The sequence below is a fragment of the Urocitellus parryii genome, chromosome 14 (genome assembly GCF_045843805.1).
Source record: "Urocitellus parryii isolate mUroPar1 chromosome 14, mUroPar1.hap1, whole genome shotgun sequence".
NCBI classification, from domain to species: Eukaryota; Metazoa; Chordata; class Mammalia; order Rodentia; family Sciuridae; genus Urocitellus; species Urocitellus parryii.
Genome location: NC_135544.1, coordinates 14,367,062 through 14,385,924, shown reverse-complemented (window position 1 = coordinate 14,385,924; position 18,863 = coordinate 14,367,062). Strand labels below are relative to the sequence as shown.

The 18,863-nt window shown below is 38.1% G+C and overlaps 2 protein-coding genes across 4 annotated transcripts in view; both read right to left on the bottom strand.

Moving 5' to 3' along the window:
- The window catches only part of Gpat4 (glycerol-3-phosphate acyltransferase 4), a 42,112-nt gene that overhangs the window by 14,434 nt on the left and 8,815 nt on the right, over positions 1–18,863 (bottom strand). For all 3 annotated transcript variants that reach the window (XM_026409343.2, XM_026409342.2, XM_026409344.2), the window contains one exon: positions 10,289–11,301. In XM_026409343.2, the coding sequence (XP_026265128.1) occupies positions 10,289–10,453 (165 nt within the window). In that variant the 5' untranslated portion in view covers positions 10,454–11,301. The remainder of the gene's footprint in view (positions 1–10,288; positions 11,302–18,863) is intronic.
- On the bottom strand, positions 3,251–3,469 carry LOC113197130 (DNA-directed RNA polymerases I, II, and III subunit RPABC4). The gene has a single exon (XM_026409346.2). The coding sequence runs from the start codon at positions 3,442–3,444 to the stop codon at positions 3,268–3,270; it is 177 nt and encodes a 58-aa protein (XP_026265131.1). The 5' UTR covers positions 3,445–3,469; the 3' UTR covers positions 3,251–3,267.

Sequence of the window (18,863 nt, the reverse complement as noted above, 5' to 3'; positions counted from 1 at the left end):
TTCCTCTGAACTGAGATGCCAGGCTATTCAATATTTAATTATATATTCCTCTTTCAGCCCAAGACAATTTAAGGGTATTAACAATACAGTGATCTTAGGTAACATTAATCTGAATGAAGATCTTGGCAGGTAAAATATAGATGGTTCTTCATGCAGCATTTTTGCTAGTTATTTATTCTATTAAACACTATAATTTAGGAACTAATAAAATTAGTTAAGAGCTACAGTCCTGGCAAAACTAATCTCAGCAGAAACTTTCCCCTTCTTTTCAGTCAGTCTCCATTGCATTTTCCCATGAATTAGAAATTGAAGAACCTGGTATTTACAAAAGTGATGCTTTGATCATCTATCCCCTTCTATTTCCCATGCAAACACTCCACCTTTAACACATCTCTTCCTTCCTTCCTGCTACTGCCAAGTCTATAACTTTATTCTTAATTTTACAGAAGTGCCAACTTTATGTTTGCAATGAAAAAGTCCAGGCAGCCCTCCCTGTGCAGCAAGCAGATTCAGAGGCAGCACACCTGCTCCTGATTCACAGCGAGCCTCCTCTAGTGTTACTCCCAATCTTGGTGATGGTATCCTCTCCCTTTAACCACTCCAGCTTTCAGGCTCCCTCTATGTTGCCAAACCCTAGCAAGTCACTGCTTAAATAGCCCTCTCTCACACATCTATCTCTTGTTTCATGCCACTTCATCATTCACTCCCTTATTCTCTTGTTACACTAATTGCTTTTTTTCCTCCAGAGTCTGTTCTTGTCATTCACTTGCTCAGAAAAGCTCAATGACTAAAGAAATATTCAGGCCAAATAAAATGACATGTGCCTGTAACCCCAGCTATTCAGAAGGCTGTGGCAGGAGGACCAAAGGTTAGTGGCCTACATTAGCACTTCAGTGAGATCCTATCTCAAAATAAAAAAACAGAAGTGCTGGGGATGCAGCTCAGTGGCAGAGCTCTGACTTCCATCCTTATATTATACAAAAAACAGAGAGAAAAAAATATATTGTAACCTACCCCCTTTCTTCATGAACTGGTTGTTTTTGCTCTAGTGTGTGGTGTGCTGTCTCTAAACAAGACTTTCATCTTTATTCACTGCACTTTGATTATGCTCTGGCTTCTTCACTTTTAGTATTCAATTCAAATGCCAAATCTAAGATGAAATGTTACCTACCCAATTCCTGCAATCAGAATTAACCTTTTTTTTTTTTTTAAGACACATTTATTCAGTATCATGATCAGACTAACATTTAGCAATCAACAGCATGGGTGGGGGAAAAAGTCTACATTAAAATCTTTGATGGAATACTTTACACTTTCCACAGAATAGAAACTAAGATGACCTGTTATACAATTTATCACAAATACAGTCCTCAAGTTTTTTTGTCTACATATGAGTACTGTCTAAATCATTTCTTCTTTGTTGCAGCTAGGCCCTGCTACCACTGTGCTTAGATAAGTTCATAAATCTGTATCTATAGCTGTCACTTCTCTGGCTCTCCTGTCCTGCTAAGCTGTTTCCTGGCAGTAGTAAAACCTTCTACCACTGTCATAGCTCCTGCTATTGCTAGAACCACCATAGCCACTTTGGTTTTGTGATTTAGCAAACTATTGGCCTCTAACACCAAGGAGTCCAGAGATTCTGCCTCCAAAGTTTCCACCCTTGATGGGTCCAAAATTTGATAACTCATTGTTGTAATTGTCAAAATAAATAAACGAGCTTCCACCACCTCCAAAATTGGTTCCATCATTACCAAATCCATTGTAGCCATCCCCACTGCCACCAAAACCAACACAACCACTCAAGTTTTCTCCAAGACCCAAACTGTCATTTCTACACCTCTACAACCACCAAAGTTTCCAAGACTTGGACTTCTTTGGCTAAATTAAACACTAGCCATCTCTTGCTTTGACAGGGCTTTCATCACTTCAGTTGTGGCCATTCACAGTATGGTATTTCTGAATGACAATCTTATCCACAGTAATGGTCATCCAAAGTTACAAAAGCAAAGGCCCTCGTCTTTTCACTGCCTCAGTCAGTCGTGATTTCAATAACTTCAATTTTCTCAAACTGTTCATAATAATCTCATGTGATGTTCTTCAGGGACTTCTTTAATGCCACCAATAAAGGTCTTTTTCACAGTTAAGTATGCCCATGGTCTTTGAAAATCTTCTCTTGGGACAGCTCTTTGGTTCCACATCTCTTCCATGTACCTTGTGTGGTCTTGCATTCATGGCTGTGTCCACTTCCTCTACAGTGGCATAAGTGACAAACCCAAAGCTCCTGGAGCACTTGATGTTTGGATCTCTCATTACCACACAGTCCGTGAGTGTTCCCGATTACTCAAAATAGCATCTCAGACTCTCATCAGTTGTTTCAAAGCTCAGCCCTTTGATGAATAGCTTCTGCAGATGTTCAGGTGCTCTGGGGACTCTGATTTAGAGATGATGGTAGTAGGAAGACTCTAACAATGCTTTCTTGGTGGCATCCAGTGGCAAAAATGCAACCTCACCTTTTTCCACTAACTCACTGTTAATGAAGTATAAGTCACATGTGCTTCATTTTGAAGTGGGAACAAAGCAAGTTCACAGTTTGCCCCATAGCTTTTACACTGGCTCTTTCCCCTATTCCAGTAATGCTCCTTTTAATCTCTTAGTCTTCGACTCAAGTAACTATTCCACCTTGACTAATTTTCTATACAGAACTTATTTCAGAAGGGTAGGCATGCATATGACCCTGTATATGTGAAGAAGCAACTTGTTTTTACACATTCTCAGCTATTCCTTTATGTCTATTCATTTCTGATTTTACCTACTAGTTTTGAATTTTTTATATCTTTATACTGAGAGCAAGTAGACTAGTTTAATCTGTACCAAATAATGCTAGAGAGTTTACCAACAGTTCACAACATATAATTATGGTTTCCAAGGAACTTCTTTCATCAGAATTTTACAGGACTTTAGAAACTTTCATTTCTAACAAGCGTGTAATTAAAAGTGTGATTTGGGGAAGCAATTTTAATTTTTCATTTTGTGTCTGATCACATAATACAATAAAATTAAATTAAGTCATTTAATTAAACAAGAGTCTTTACACAAATTACTGATATCTAAACACAATTTGACTTGGAAAATGAAATAAAATGGAATCATATGTATACAGCTGTATTCATAAGATAAGTGTGCTAAATAAAAAGCTGTATAATAACGAGAAACATTCAAGGGTCAAATCCAGGTACAAAGGAAGACACTCCCCTGAATTCCCATGTTTCATCGAGCATCAAAAACCACCAATCTTTTAGTTCTTTTCTTGTACATTATTCTGTATCCACATTCTCTGCATCTGATTGGATCCCTGGATTTTATTTCATTTTCTGTGTGACATTCTCCACAGATATAGATCATTGGCTGCTGCTTTGGGGGTTGAACGTCCTTCTGAGTGTCCATTCCTACTTAACACACCACGCAGACTTTTCCCCGAGTTTCCAAACAGAACACCAAACGTCCTAGAATTAACCTTTGCTGAATTAGTTATGAGTGCATATTTGTGTTTCCAATGGGACTACAAATACATTGAAAGGAAGGAGCCAACTACTCATATGTGCATTCTGGCAGAGTCTGGGAGTGCCTTGCACTAAGCAGGTAGTCAATAAAGGGTCCACTTCATTAATCAACTCCCAGTATTTCTCTTCACCAATCTCTCCATATGAGAAAAGACCTGAAGTAACAAACCTAAGACTTTCCTGACATGAATCGTCCCATCTCCTTCAGTCTGTCCTTAACCTACTTCAAGGTTATAATAGAATTGCACTTCTCACAGGGTAGGAAAGACATACATAATTAGCAACACTTCTTTCACTACAGCCATGGGAGACAGGAACTTCCACACCCACTCTTTAGATGAAAAAATAGAAAATGGAAAAATTCAATGACTGAGGTCAAGTTTTAGAGCTGGTAGGGAAAGCCCAAAGTATTTAAGGTAAAGGTTGCCTGACCCAAAAACAAATGCCCATTTACTGCAATCCCACTATCTTGTGTTCAACTTCACCACCAGCAGCGGTTTCTGTGACTCTCTACCAACATACTCAACTTTGGAGCTGAACACTGATCAGATTTCAAGAGTCTCATCTTCTCTAACCTGACCTGATCAATTCCTTACACCTCAGGCAGAATTTAGGTCATTTATTTTCATCTTTCTCCTTTTTACCCATTCTTCTCTCCTTTTTCCCACGCCATTCTCAACCCAGTTGGAAATCCTCTCCTAGGAATTCCACTCCAAAAAATACCATCACCACTGTGCAGAGGACATCTGAAGCAAAACACCAAGACAACATGCTGCTCTCTGCACAAGATAGTCTTCAGTAACTCAGCATAAGAGAAGGGACAGACAGACACTGATCCCATCACTTATATCCTCTTCATCTCCCCCAGTGGCAGGTATACAAATATCTTCTCTGGGTTTATTTATAGAGAATGAAATATGAAAAAGAGCTGTTAAGCCAGAGCTGCTTAGGTCTGTCAAAACCATAGGTATATACACTGCATGAACTATCATATATTCAGTTTAAATAATCTTTATGAATATTACGTAGTAAAATGTGAAAATATCTAATAACAAAAGAAAATATCCACAAAATTAAATGTCCACACTATTAACACAGTCAAAATATCAATGTGTGTTTTTCATCAAAGATTGAAAAGAAATATAATAAGCAAATAAAGGTGTTATAAACTGTGGGACATGGATGAATGTTTAAAATTATCTATTAATATATTATTTATCTGGTTGTAATAATAACCAGTAAAATATATAGCCTCTAGTGACTGGCTTTGTAACATTACTATTCTCCAAATTTAGTGGCATCATTTATTTTGCTCAAGAATCCATAGACTATAGATAGGGCGGATGGAAGAATGAGGACTGGAATCCTTGGAAGGTTCACCCTACCATGTTGTGCATGAGATGCTGGGACTGTGATCTGAGACACCTACAGGTGTCCTACCTTTGGCACATCTGGAGGCTGGGTTCCAAGAAAAAGCCAGATAGAAGATATATCTCCTTTTCTAAACCTAATATCACAAGGTGCAACACCTCAAGTTCACCACTACTATTTCTTGGAAACAAATCACTAATTAGGCTCACATTCAAGAGTGGGTAATCCAGATCCACCTTCTGAAGATGAACAACAGAATCACCTGGGGGTGGGGTATTTAGGGAAAAAAGTCTACCTAGAGGAATAGGGATGTAGCTCAGTGGTAAAGCACTTGCCTTTATGTGGGTATATGCAATGTCCCTGATTTGATCTCCAGAACCAATTAAATCACATCTTAATGCCCCCAAATAAGTTACTTTTAAAAAAATATTGCTGGATGTGGTGGCACACACCTGTAATCTCATCAGCTCACAAAGATATCAAGTTCAAGGCTAGCCCAGTAATTTAGCAAGGCCCTAAGCAACTCAGTGAGTCTCAAAATAAAACTTAAAAGTACCAAAACAAAAAACAAAAAGCTTCCCTAAATGATAAAAATGTATATATCAGGAGAGAGACAAGTGAAGAAAGAAAGAAAAAAAAAAAAGATAGAAGACAAAAGGAAAAGAAAACTATAGCTCTATCACTCCCAAATTCTTGGGAAATTTCTATAAGATGTTAAAATTTCAATTATTTATGAAAATTATCTGATTTGATTAATGCTTATGTTAGACTACACAATGTATTTTCAAATTAGATAAAACAAAGGGAGATGTATTTTTATTTCAAATGAGATAAAACAAAGGGAATGTACCTATAATACAGGTACACTCTAAACATTATTTATTAGATAGAGGAGACAATGTCAGCCTGAAGGTCCTGGAGACCAGACCACTATAAACATTCTGTGATCCATGATCAAAGAACTGAGTTCCCCAGGCTGACATTGTTCCAATATGCCTTCCCATGCCCACCCCTCTTCTTTAAAAGAACAGCCTAAGACCCCAAAAGCGCATCTGGCTCTTAAGTAGCTCCAATTCTTCAGAATGCATGTCTCCACCTTTCACTCTCTAATAAAAATTTCTTTTTACTAAAACCAGAGATGGGGCTGGGGCTATATCTCAGTGGTATAGCACATGTGAGGCTCTGGGTCTGACCATCAGCACCACATAAAAATAAATAAAGGTATTATGTCAATCTACAATTTTAAAAAACAAAGGCCTGAGGTCTCCTTAAATTTTTTTCTATAACATGACAAGAGCCTAGAAGGTCCAAATAGGTCTCCTCAGCCTCAAGACTTCCCTTACTCCCAAAACTGCATTAAGATATTCCCTGAACTGTCTTCTAGTTTTAAAATTACGTATATCATCCTAATATAGAAAAAGTGAAGAGTCTAAAAAAGGTAGAAGGAAAATCTCTGCCATGAGATGAAACCTTTATGTTCCCTCCGCCAAAATCTTAAAACCCAATCCCCAATGTGATATATTTGGAGGTGAGGTCTTTGGACAGTATTAAGATTATAAAGGTAGAGTCTTCATGAATGGGATTAGTGCCCTCAGAAAGAAAGCCCAGAGAGCTCACTCATCCCTTTTTATCACCTGAGGACACAGAAAGACTGATATCTGGGAACAGGCTGCAGGCCCTCACCAATCACTGAATCTGCCATTATGTTGCTCTTGGCTTCAGAACCTCCTGAACTATGAGAAGTAAATTTCATAGGTCACCTAGTATATGGCAGTTTGCTATGGTAATTTACTTTACAGGGGGGGATTGACACTCCTCTATAAAATAAAAACAAAAACAGAAAAAAAAATCACCCATAAATATGGGTGTCTTTTAGATATATACATGGAACACAAGATACATCTTTTCCAAGGCTTAACACTGGCTTGGCCAAATCAAGTTCCTACCAAATATTATCACTGATAAAAGTAGTATTGAGTTTTCTATTAAAATCAACTCAGAGCAGAAACCAAAGGTGACACTCTTATAGACTGGACACTCTCCCAGAATCTCCGTAAGCCCCTGCAGGCATGCACCAGTCCTTTCTAGCTCAACCCTTATTCTAGCGTATAGCCAACTCAGTCTGTGAAGCTCCACAGGACAGGTACTACAGGGTACCCTGAACCCTTTATGTGCCGAGTACATACCTCTAGGAAGTAAAATCTATTTTTAGAAAAAAAAATTTTTTTCTCCCTTTTTTGCCATGCTGGGGATTGAACCTAGGACCTCATGCTTCCTGGGCAAGAGCTTTAAGACTGAGGTACACCCTCAACACCTACCACTTTATTAATTTATTTATTTTATTAATTAAAAAAATGACAGCAGAATGCATTACAATTCTTATTACACATATATACCACAATTTTTCGTATCTCTGTTTGTACATAAAGTATGTTGGCACCCAATTCGTGTCTTCATACATGTACTTTGGATAATGATGTCTATCACATTCCACCATCCAACACCTACTATTTTAAATGTTTAATCTTGAGTTTACAAATACATGTTACTTTCATCACCATTTCTAAACTGCTATGTACAAATCAGTGATTGTCAAGATGTGGTCTATAGTGTCTGAAGGCTGAAGATTACATGTTCTACAAATTGGCCTAACACTAAACACCTAATGAATTTTCCATTGTATAATTATAAACTATGTTAAAAATCACAAGAACGTACATTTAAAAAATAGAAATCATAGCCCAGGCACAGTGATGCACACCTGTAATCCCAGCCACTCAAGAGGCTGAAGCAGGAGGATCACATGTTTGAGACTGGCCTTGGCAAGTTAGTGAGACCCTATCTCAAAATAAAAAGGGCTGGAGATTTAGCTCAGTGGTAAAGCGCCCCTGGAATCAATCCTCAGTTAACCTCCCCCCGCCACACACACAAAGATTCATGAGATGGATTTACTTGGCATATTTGAACTTTAAAATATTAAATTTGGGAGACATTTTCAAAAACGTGGATTTTAGGCCTTTTATTCCATCCACTGCCATCCAAGTTAGACAGGAAAACACTAGAATCATAACTCTTATTTACACATTTTTAAAATAACAATTTCAGAGTTGAGTTTGCAGCTCAGCAGTAGAGTGCTCATCTAGCACATGCAAGGTCCTGGGTTCAATCCTTAGCACCACATAAATAAATAAATAAATAAATAAATAAATGGGTTTTTTTTTTTTTTTAAATAGCAATTTCAGGGGGCTGGAGTTGTAGTTCAGTGTTAAAGTGCATGCATAGCATGTGCAAGGGCTTCGGTTCAATGCTTAGCACCCCCCAAAATAAATAACAAAAAAACTAAAAATGACAATTTCCGTCTCCTAGAAGTTTATCATTCTACTATCTCTGTCCTGGTGTTATGTTTTCCACAACTAAAGGGTATGATATTACCTTATATTTATACTGTCTACAGGGATCCCGTGTTCTTTAAAGATTTACTTGGCCTGAAATGTATGAAAATCCCTTTTCCTGACTGATTAAAATAGATACTATACATTAGTAAAACAGCCAGCTCAAAGACCAACTAGATAACTACTTCTCAGATTTTAATGTATAAAAAAATCTGTATCTTGTTTAAAATGCAGATTCTAGGCTGAGGATGTAGCTCAGTGGTATAGTTCCTGCCTAGCATCACCAAAAAAAAGCAAGCAGATTCTAATTCAGTAGTCTACAGCAGGCATGAGATTTTCATTCATAATCAACTCCTAGGCAGTAAATACGCTGCTGATCTCCAGGTCTGCTGAGCAGCAAGGGCTACGTCCACGTACCCATAACTCCAGACATTATCATAAGAGGTGCTCAAAAAATTGGTCTTGAAAACTGACACTTCAAATACAGGTATATACATGTTCAAAGCAGCAGTATCCACAACAGACAGAAGGTGGAAACATACCATCAATGTCCTTCAGTGGATGAGTTGAATGGAATTATGGTATAGACAAACAATAGAATATTATTTAACCACGCACACAAAAAAGAAGCACTGATACATGCTATCATGCAGATGAACCTTGAAAGTGTTATGCTAAGTGAAAGAAGCCAGATCCAAAAGAGCACATTTGGTATGATTCCATTTACATGAAATATCCATAATAGGTAAATCCTCAGAGACAGAACACAGGTTGCCAGCAGCTGAGTGAAGGGGAAATAGGGACTGACTGCTGAATGAGTAAGAAGTTTTTTTTTTTGAACTGGTGACAATGTAATAGAACAAGATAGAGGCAGTGGTTGTAAAATACCACGAATATACTTAATATATCACAATAATATACATAAAAATATTTCCACTGTAATATAACATTTCATATATTTCACTTGTCTCTTTTTTCATTGATAAAATGCAGATATTTACCCTATTCACCACAAAATTCTAAGGAACCAAAGGAAAGTAAAATATTTATTCTAAAGACTATAAATTAGGGTTAAGGGTGCAGCTCAGAGGTAGAGCACTTGCCTAGTAATGTGAAAGGCCCTGGGCTAGCACTGCAAAACAAAACAAAACCTAAAGATACCATATGAACAAGTAATGCTGCATTATTATTACCATTAAGGGTGCATTTCTCAAAAGTATACATGGTTTCAGCTGTGGAAAACAATTCCTGAAGATCTGGTAACTACTGACATTGCAATTAATAAATTAACCGGCTGGTTAATTTAATAAATTAAAGAGCTGGAGATGTGGCTCAGAGGTTAAGTGTCCCTGGGTTCAAAAAATTAAAGTCTCACTGCATGGATCAACTTCAGGAAATAACACTCTTTTTGTTTTCACTGTAAGGTGACTAGTTCTGTTTAGTGGTATAATTAGATCCAAGCTCTGACATATGTTCAGAAATTTATTATCCTTCTCTTTCAGGAAACAAAACAATTCAAATGCCCTTTATTGTCTAAAATACAAGAACATACTTAAGATAAATAAACCAAGGAGAGAAAAGGTTATCAGTGAGGGGATATGTTGGCTACAGCTGTGTGCTCCACTATCTGTTATACAAGAAGATAGAGAGTCTGGCAATGATTTTTAAAATTCTAAGCCCCATTCTCTATGAAATAAACAGGCAAGCTGTGGAGTCATGGAATAGGTCCCTTTGCTCAGCATGAATCAAATACACAAGCAGCTTAGCTCACTGAGAAAAACTACCAAAGGCTTTCAAAAGTACACATTTAGTTATTCTTTTTTCACCAGATGCCACTTCCTATTCTCCTCACTTTCTCCCTATTCAATGAAGAGAGAGCCATTGGCCAGGTAAGAACTCTTTAGCCTAAAAGCATGTCCCCCTCCTTCCTCTGTGAAACAAACTTACTGTAACAGTTCAACTTACCGCAAAGATTTTTAACAAAGTTTTCATGTAGAGCTTTCGGATACCAAAAGAGACTCCAAAAATGGCGGGGACTATGATGAAAACAAGCAGGAGGGTGAAGAGGACTGTCAGGGAGATGCCCAGAAGGTTGACTATCAGGCTATCAAAAGGCAGCAACAGAAACATGGTGGAGGATCCAGGCCAGGCCAGTGCCCTCCTCCCCAAGCACAAATAACAGCCTTCAGATGGTCCTTTCTGACACCAGCAGCCTTTGAAAGGAAGTCAGTCCTCCGATAAAATACTCCATTCCAAAGTTCACATCATTCAACTGCTTGTATAGAAGGGTTGGGGGCAGAATGACAGTACAAAAGGGCCACAGGAGGCAGCCCAAGAATGCCAGGTTTCCCCAGAATAGAGAGACTTCACAGTGAATGCGGAAGGATAAGTTTTTATTTAAAACATCCAAGTCCAGACTGAGTTTCTGTGCAAGTGAGTACTGAGGGAGGGGTCTCTGCTCTGCTATCCTTATACTGCTTCCAGAGGTTTTCTTTCTTTTCCTGCTCCAGAGCATTCAGTAGATAAATCTGTCCTGCAGATCTGTATTGCCAGAAGTACCAAGAAGAGTTCACCTTGGTGCCAGAAAAATCCTGAAAACTCCCGTAGAGGAGGGTGACTGCTAGTACTTCACCCAGAAGGCTTTTTGAACGTGAATATGTGGAAATTAAATAATCGTTTTACTTAAAATTCCTTCATAAGCTGAAAATCAAGTTCATTGTAGAGAGTTCGTATCTGGCCCCATTCTCCCTCTGGAGAGGCTCTTGGTGCTTGCTGCCCCGAGGACCCTCCTACGTGGAGAGTCCCAACCTTCTCCAGTAGGACACAGATGCTGGCACTGAATGTGTCATGCTGCCTGCGGTGAGTGTAATTCCAGACGCGCCTGGCATTGATGTACTCTCGATATTCTTCTCCCTTAAGGCCCCCTTTTCAGCGGTGACCTGGGTTCTTGGCAAAAAGTTGTTTACATGCTGCCAGATCTAGGGGTAGAAAGAGAAACACTGTCAGTCACACAAATCAAGAGGAGAAATGTCAATGTGCTTTGTGTACGGGCAGGGAGGGTTGTTTCACCATGAGCTTATCGTCAGAGCCAGCTTCTCAAGCCACTGAAGACAGAGGAACCAGGCAGGGCCACATATGGCAGACACTGATGAGAGGAAAACAAATATTCCATCTAGTTCCAACTCCAATGATAGGAATTGTGGTCACTCAAACTTTCTGAACAGAACATGCACGTCTAAAAGACACATTTCAAAAGACCAAAAGGGTATATTATGAAATGTAAATCTCCCTCCTACCTGTCCTGTTACCCAAAATTCTCCAAGACTCAACCATAGTACCAGCTTCATAATCTGCCCTTGATAGTCTCTGCTTATACAAGGAAGTCATAGTTGTTCCTCTGCCCAGGCCTGGCAGCAACAACAATGGCATACAACAAACATTGTTCTTCACCTTGCTTTTTATTTGGTTTTAGCTTAACATATCCTGGAAATAGTTCCATCAGCACATGCAGAGCTGCTGCACTCTTTGCAGGTATATATAGTTTTCAATTGTTAAGAATACACCAGGACCTAGGTTACCAATCTCCTAAAGCTAGAGACTCCTAGTAGTTCCATTTTGTTTTTTATAAAAATGTAATGAATAACCATATGCATGTGAGATTTAGTACATAAAATGCACATGGTGAATATATTTCTAGGATAAATTCCTAGAACAGAATTGCAGGAGAAAAGGAAATGCATAGTTTCAACATTGCAAAACAGTGTTTTATTTCCTCCATAGAGATTAAACCCCTGCAGTCTATCTTCCTACCCTGGCTACTCATTTTAAAATTCCACTATTTCGAATATCTCACAAAAACATTACAATTTTACAGTACTCATTCCATATCACAAGTTATCAAGTCCTGAACCTGGGAGTATCCTATCAAGTATTTTAGGCAAAACATCTCCTGTACCTCAAGGTGTAGAGACTGAACTCAGGGCCTCACATGTGCTAGGCACTCGCTACAACTCGAGTCCCTGGCAAAAAGATTTTGGCTTCTCACAAATCATCATCTAGCTCTTTCCTAAAACATTTAGAAATTCAAGAATTGAACAGGTACTGACTTCATTTTAAATTCTGTCCAATGCTTTATAAACTCAAACATGTTACCTCATTTGATTACCTTGAATTTGTCAACATGTATTATTCCATTTTCTAAATGAGGAAAAGAAGAGAGGTAGACACAGATCCATTTCTATACAGCTCCAACACTTTTCCACACAGTGATCAAATACTCAACAAGGACACAACAGTTCAGTGACAATGAGTCACAAATAAAAGTTCCCATTTTTTTTTTCTTTTGGTGCTGGGGACTGAACCCAGGCCTTGTGCAAGCAAGGCAAATACTCTACCAACTGAGCTATATTACCAGCAAAAGTTCCCATTTTTGATCCCCATGTTCCCTCATTTTCTTCTACTTTTACCTCATTATTATTGCTAACATTTACTGAATGCTTACAAGATGACAGGCACTGAGTAATAAGCACTTTACATATATTGTTCTCACTTAGTTCTCACAACTCTGGAAGAATTATTATTATCAAGGCCATTTACAGGCAAGGATACTGAGACTTAGGAGATTATTCACAGTGGTAGAATAGGATAAGGACAAGTGCCTTTGTCTCTGACCTCTTCCTATCTCACAAACTATCCTGAAATAATTCTTTCATGCCAGGCCTGCTCTACAGAACTTCTTGTGATTAGAGAAAAACCACAAAGCAGATCTGGATTCACTTATCAAGATTTGGTGTTCTTCTCAGAATCCAAAGTACAGACATGCTCTTTCATTTTTATAAACTGGCCAAACTAAATGTGCATGCCAGATTTCTAACTATATTCCAAAGCAGCTGAGGAATCTGCGTCACTGTGTTCCTTTTACCTGTCAGATCCCTGCCTAATTCTACAGCTGTACCTCCACTCCAGTCTTTCATCTCAACCCTCTCATGAGAAAGATGCAGCAAGAAACCTCTGTCCCACTGGCCAAGGTTACTCTGAGTTTCAGGGACCCAAGGTGACTGTCATTAGGGCGACTTTGACCCCACATACCAAAGTTTTGATGGCTCTTCTTTGAATCACAATCAATTTAGAATTCCCAATGTTATTCTGGGTTAATGTCTCCAAAACAATAAATACATGTAGCAACAAACTAATTTCTTCACCTAGTTCAGGGGTTGGCAAATCGTGATGTGTGGGCCAACTCTAGCTATGACCTGCTTTATATGGATCTTGAGATAGATCCACATCTTACCTTGAGATAGGTATGGTTTTCATGTCTTTAAAGAGATGAGAGAATTTTAAAAAGATTATAACAAAGACCACAGCCTACAAAGCCTAAAATATTTACTATCTGCCCTTTACAGAAAGTTTGCAACCCATGACAGAGTTGATCCTTCCTTCCCCAGAGGTAGTGACCTCTCCCCACGTTGTCCCGCCTCACCCTGAGTTCACATTTGTGAGTGCCAGTCTCTCAGAGAACAGGAAACTAGCCAAACAAGTTATCCAGCCAACATTAATCTTCACATAAGTCCTCAGAAGTAGAGGAAACAGCAAGCAAACTGGGACTGGTTATCAAATAAGCTTCCAAACAACTTGGGGAATTAGTATAAAAATAATTAAAGCCAGAGGTATCTGGTGTCTCATGGACCCCTTAATATATAGACTTTGATGTCTGGAAATATCAAAACACTACTCACATCTGAAAAGAATTCAATCAAAGTACAATTTCTGGATAACTGCTGATTTAGGAGGGATATTACTTTAACTCAGGTAAATATAACCATGACTACTTAAAAGTGTGAAGTAGGGGAAAACATTAATTCCTAGAAATAACTTAAGTTCCAAATCTGGATTCCAGCCAAACTCACAAAGAATCATTTGGACCAAAGTTGCCTCAACAGCTCAAATGTTCCAGAGAGAAACATAAGGGCCAACTAACTCTGAACCTTTTAGGAAGGCAACAGAGCCCATCTCCAGGCCAACTAAACTATTCAACATGCTGAATGGCAAATCTAAGCCTGGAGGCCTCCAAATGACCTCAGTTCTTGGAGTGACTAGTTCTTCAATTCAACAAATATTCACTGAGCACACACCATGTGCCAGATATTTATTACAGGGTTAGATATTATTGTTGAACAAATATTCCTAGAGATAACAATCAAGCAAGTAAACATATATAAAGTCACAATTTCAAATTTTCATGATTTTTGTTTCTGTGTACTTTTGCACTACTGGGGATTGAACTCATGGTTTCACACATTCTCGTGAAGTGTTCTATTACTGAGTGATATCTATCCCCTGCCCAATTTTCAAGATTTTGAAGAAGGAAAAAAACAGAGCCCAAGAGGAAAAATTAGAGGAAACAATGTAAATCAGGACTCAAAGCTGAGCTTGGGGGTGTACCCTCTAATCCTAGAGAATCAGGAGGCTGAGGCAGAACAAGTTTGAGGCCTTGTTATCAGGGGAAAAAAAAAAAGGCTGAGAATGTAGCTCAGTGGTAGTGTGCTCCTGGGTTCAATTCCCAGTGACATTCATAAATAAATAATTAGGGCCTCTACACCCCCTTCATCAAGTATGTGGTAGAAACTGTTATCTCTCCTAACTGCAGGATCAAATACTTCCCAGCTAACTCTTTGAGACACATTCTAATTCAGGAAACCATGACTGTCAGAATATGTCCAGAGATGCCAAGTACCAATCTGAAAGGTTAAAAAAAATGCCATTTCATTAAAAATAAATGCTTAAGACTACACAGGAATATATACTGTTATGGACTGGATATAAAGTAATGCCCCCACAAAGATCCTATGTTCATGTAGGAATATTCAGACATGAAATGATTGGATTATGAGAGGTCTTACCTAATCCTAACTTAAATGGACTAACTAGGTGGTAACTGTAGGCAGGTGGGGGTGTGGCTAAGGAGGCAGGTCACTAAGTGTTCCCTGCAGCTCCCTTTCCTCACCCCTGCTTCCTGGTAGCCATGAGTGGAACCGCACTCTTCTACCATGTCCTTCTGCCATGATGTTCTGCCTCACCTTGGGCCCAGAGAAATGGAGTTGGCCTACCATAGACTAAACCTCTGAAACTATAAGTCAAAAGAAGCTTTTCCTCCTCTAAATTGTTCTTGTCAGGTATTTTGGTCACAGGAACAAAAGGATAACACACGTGCATTTTTAAAGCACACCAAGTATAATGTCTGTCACATATTAGATACAAATAAACAGTACATATTATTTCATTAGGATCAGAAGAAACCCAGTGGACTATTTTCAGTTCTAGATACCAAACTTTCAGAAAGCTTTAGAGATTATTTCAAAGTAGAACACAAAATCCATAATCCAAAAAATACTACATGCGTAGAAAGTAGCAAGTGCTCATTTTAAAAAGTTAGCTATAACAGAAATATGGCAAAAAAAATTTTTTTTAAATCAGAGCATTAGTTATATGTAGTAGTTGGGTTCATTTTGAACAAATCATACATGCGTTGGATTTGATCTACTCCATTTCAGTCCTAGTTTTCCACCACCCCCCACCCCCAATCCTCTACTTATCTTCCTTTTTGCTCTTTTATTCATTTTTGATTGCTGCTTTTCTACACAAAGGGGAAATGCCCTGCGGTATATACCTATTTACACATGACATGATTTTGTTATTATTCATTCCACATTTCCTCTCCTTACCTGTTCCCTCCAGACCACCTCCACCTACTCCTTGTATCTTTTTTGATGTTCAATCCCCCACTACCTTATTTCCCTTATTTTGCTCTAGCTGCCACATGAGAAAAAACATTTGACCCCTGATTTTTTGAGTCTGCCTTATTTCACTTAGCATGATCTTTTTCATTTCCTCCCTTTACCAGCAAATGCCATAATTTCATTATTTATGGCTGAATATAACTCTATTGAATATATACACCATATTTTCTTAATCCATTCGTCTACTGACAGGCATATATGCTGATTCCATAATTTGGCTACTGTGAACTGTGCTACTATAAATATTTAAATGGCTGTATTGCTATAGTATGCTGATTAGTTATTTTGTATAAATACGAAGGAGTGGGATTAGCTAGGTCATATGGTGATTCCATTCCTAGTTTTTTTTTTTTTTAAAGAAATTTCCATACTGCTTTCCAAAGTGAATTGTACTAATTTGCAGTCCCACCAACAATGTGAGCGTACCTCTTTCCTCACACCTTCACCAGCATTTATTATTATTTGTATTCTTGATAATTGCCGTTCTGACTGAAGTGACATGGAATCTTAATGTAGCTTTTATTTGCATTTCTCCAACAGATAGAGATGTTGAAAATTTTTTCATATATTTGTTGGCCATGGATAAACCACTATACTGGTGAGAATGAGAAAATATCCTTGAATACAGCTGGTTGAAGCATAAAATGGTACAGCCTCTTAATAAAGAAAAGTTTAGCAATTGCCATAAAAATTCTAAATTCACCTAACCTTAGATCCAGTTATTTCATTTGTTAAAAAAAAAACTTATCCTAAGAATAAATTAAAACAATGTTCTCAATCAGGTGTTATTTTTGACCCTGATGAGAAAAGCTGGCAATGTTTGCGTTGCCACCAATTATCTTGTTATAAAAACTAAAAATGGGATGTTACCAGCTTCTAGAGTATAGAGGGCTGAGAAGATACCAAACATCCTGAAATGCACAGGACAGGGCCCCACAACAAAGACTTGGCCACTGATGGACTCCAAGGGCTAAAACTGAAAAACCCCTTTTTCATTTGCAAAAGAAAAGTAGGTGCTAGGTTACTGACTACAGCATTACTTATACCATCTAAAGAAACACAGATATCCAGGAGTACAAGATACAATTGGAATATTATTCATCTGTTAAAAAAGAAAGAGACAATGAGGATTGGGAGTACAGTTCAGTGCAGGGGTATAGTTCAGTGGCAGAGCACTTGTTTGTTCAGCTTCACATGAGGCCCTGAGATTCAATCCCCAGGACCATAAAAAACACTGTTGGTGGGTACGTAAATCAATACTGCCAGTATAGAGAACAGTATGGAGAGTCTTCAAAAAACTAAAATCAGGACTACCATATAATCCAGTAATTCACCACTGGGTATAAATCTAAAGGTATTATAAAACCATTATGCCAAAGTTACTTGCACTCTCATGTTTACTGCAGCACTATTCACAATAGCTAAAACATGGCATCAACCTACATGACCTTGGTGGATGAATGGATAAAGAAAATGTGGTATATATTCACAATAGAATATTAGCCATAAAAATGAATGAAATCCTGTCACCTGGAGCAACATAAATACATCTGGAGGTTATCAAATACTACATATTCTTATTCATTTGTGGGGCTAATATGCAATATTGTAAAAGAACAGACTGGAATGGCAGTCACTAGAGACTAAGGGAAGGGCAGTGGGGAAGGGGGTCAGAAAGAAATTCAATAAAGGGAATAAAAACATAATTAGAATAGAAGAAGTATTTTTGGTTCTTCTTTAGCCCATTAAGGTCATTACAGGTTAAAACAATCTATGATATATTTCAAAACAACTAGAAGAGTACAAAAGTCCCAACACAAAAAATGATTAATGTACTGGGCACAGTGGCTCCTGCCCATAATCCCAGCAACTCTAGAGGCTGAGGCAGGAGACTAGCCAAGTTTGAGGTCAGCCTCAGCAACTTAGTGAGGACCTAAACAACCTGTCTCAAAATAAATAATTAAAAAAGGGCTGGGTATAGCACAGTAGTAAAGTATCCCTGGGCTCAATCCCCAGTACTGATAAAAATCATAATAATGTTTGAAGAGATGGAAATGCTTATTACCCTGATTTGACTATTACACCTTGTAACATGTACTGAATTGCCATAATGCAACCCATAAAGATATACAAAAATATTAACCCAATAGTAAAATCCCCCTCCAAAAGATTATGAGACAACAAACATAAGGTTCTTTTCCAGTACTCTTTTCATAGTAGAAAATGCTTAAAATGCGTAAACGATTATTTTTATTTCTATTCTAAACCTGTCACTACGAATGAGGAGGGGCATTTGAAAGTGTTTCCCAAAAAGCAATGACATGCCATTAATGCACAATCTATTTTCTGCTATTATTCTTGCCTAAAAATGTTCTGAATCCCCCTAAAGTGGCTGGAGCATGAGGTTCCCAACCAGAAATTTCATGAGGTCTGACAGGGAGAAAAAACAAAGCTACACCTGTGTCTGCAGGGGGAAGAAAAGACTGCTGTAGAAATCAGGAAAAAACAAAACAAAACAAAAAAAAAAAAAAAAAAACATTTGATGCTTAAAGATGGCACACTATGTGAATGCATAAACAAAGACAAAGATTTTGCCACAGCAATTCTGAAATCAAGAAAGTAGATACCCAGCCTGCTGCAGTGGTATAGGCCTCTAATCACAGCAACTCAGAAGCCTGAAGCAGGAGGATTGCAAATTTAAGGCTGGCCTTCACAATTTATTAAGACCCTGTCTCAAAATAAAA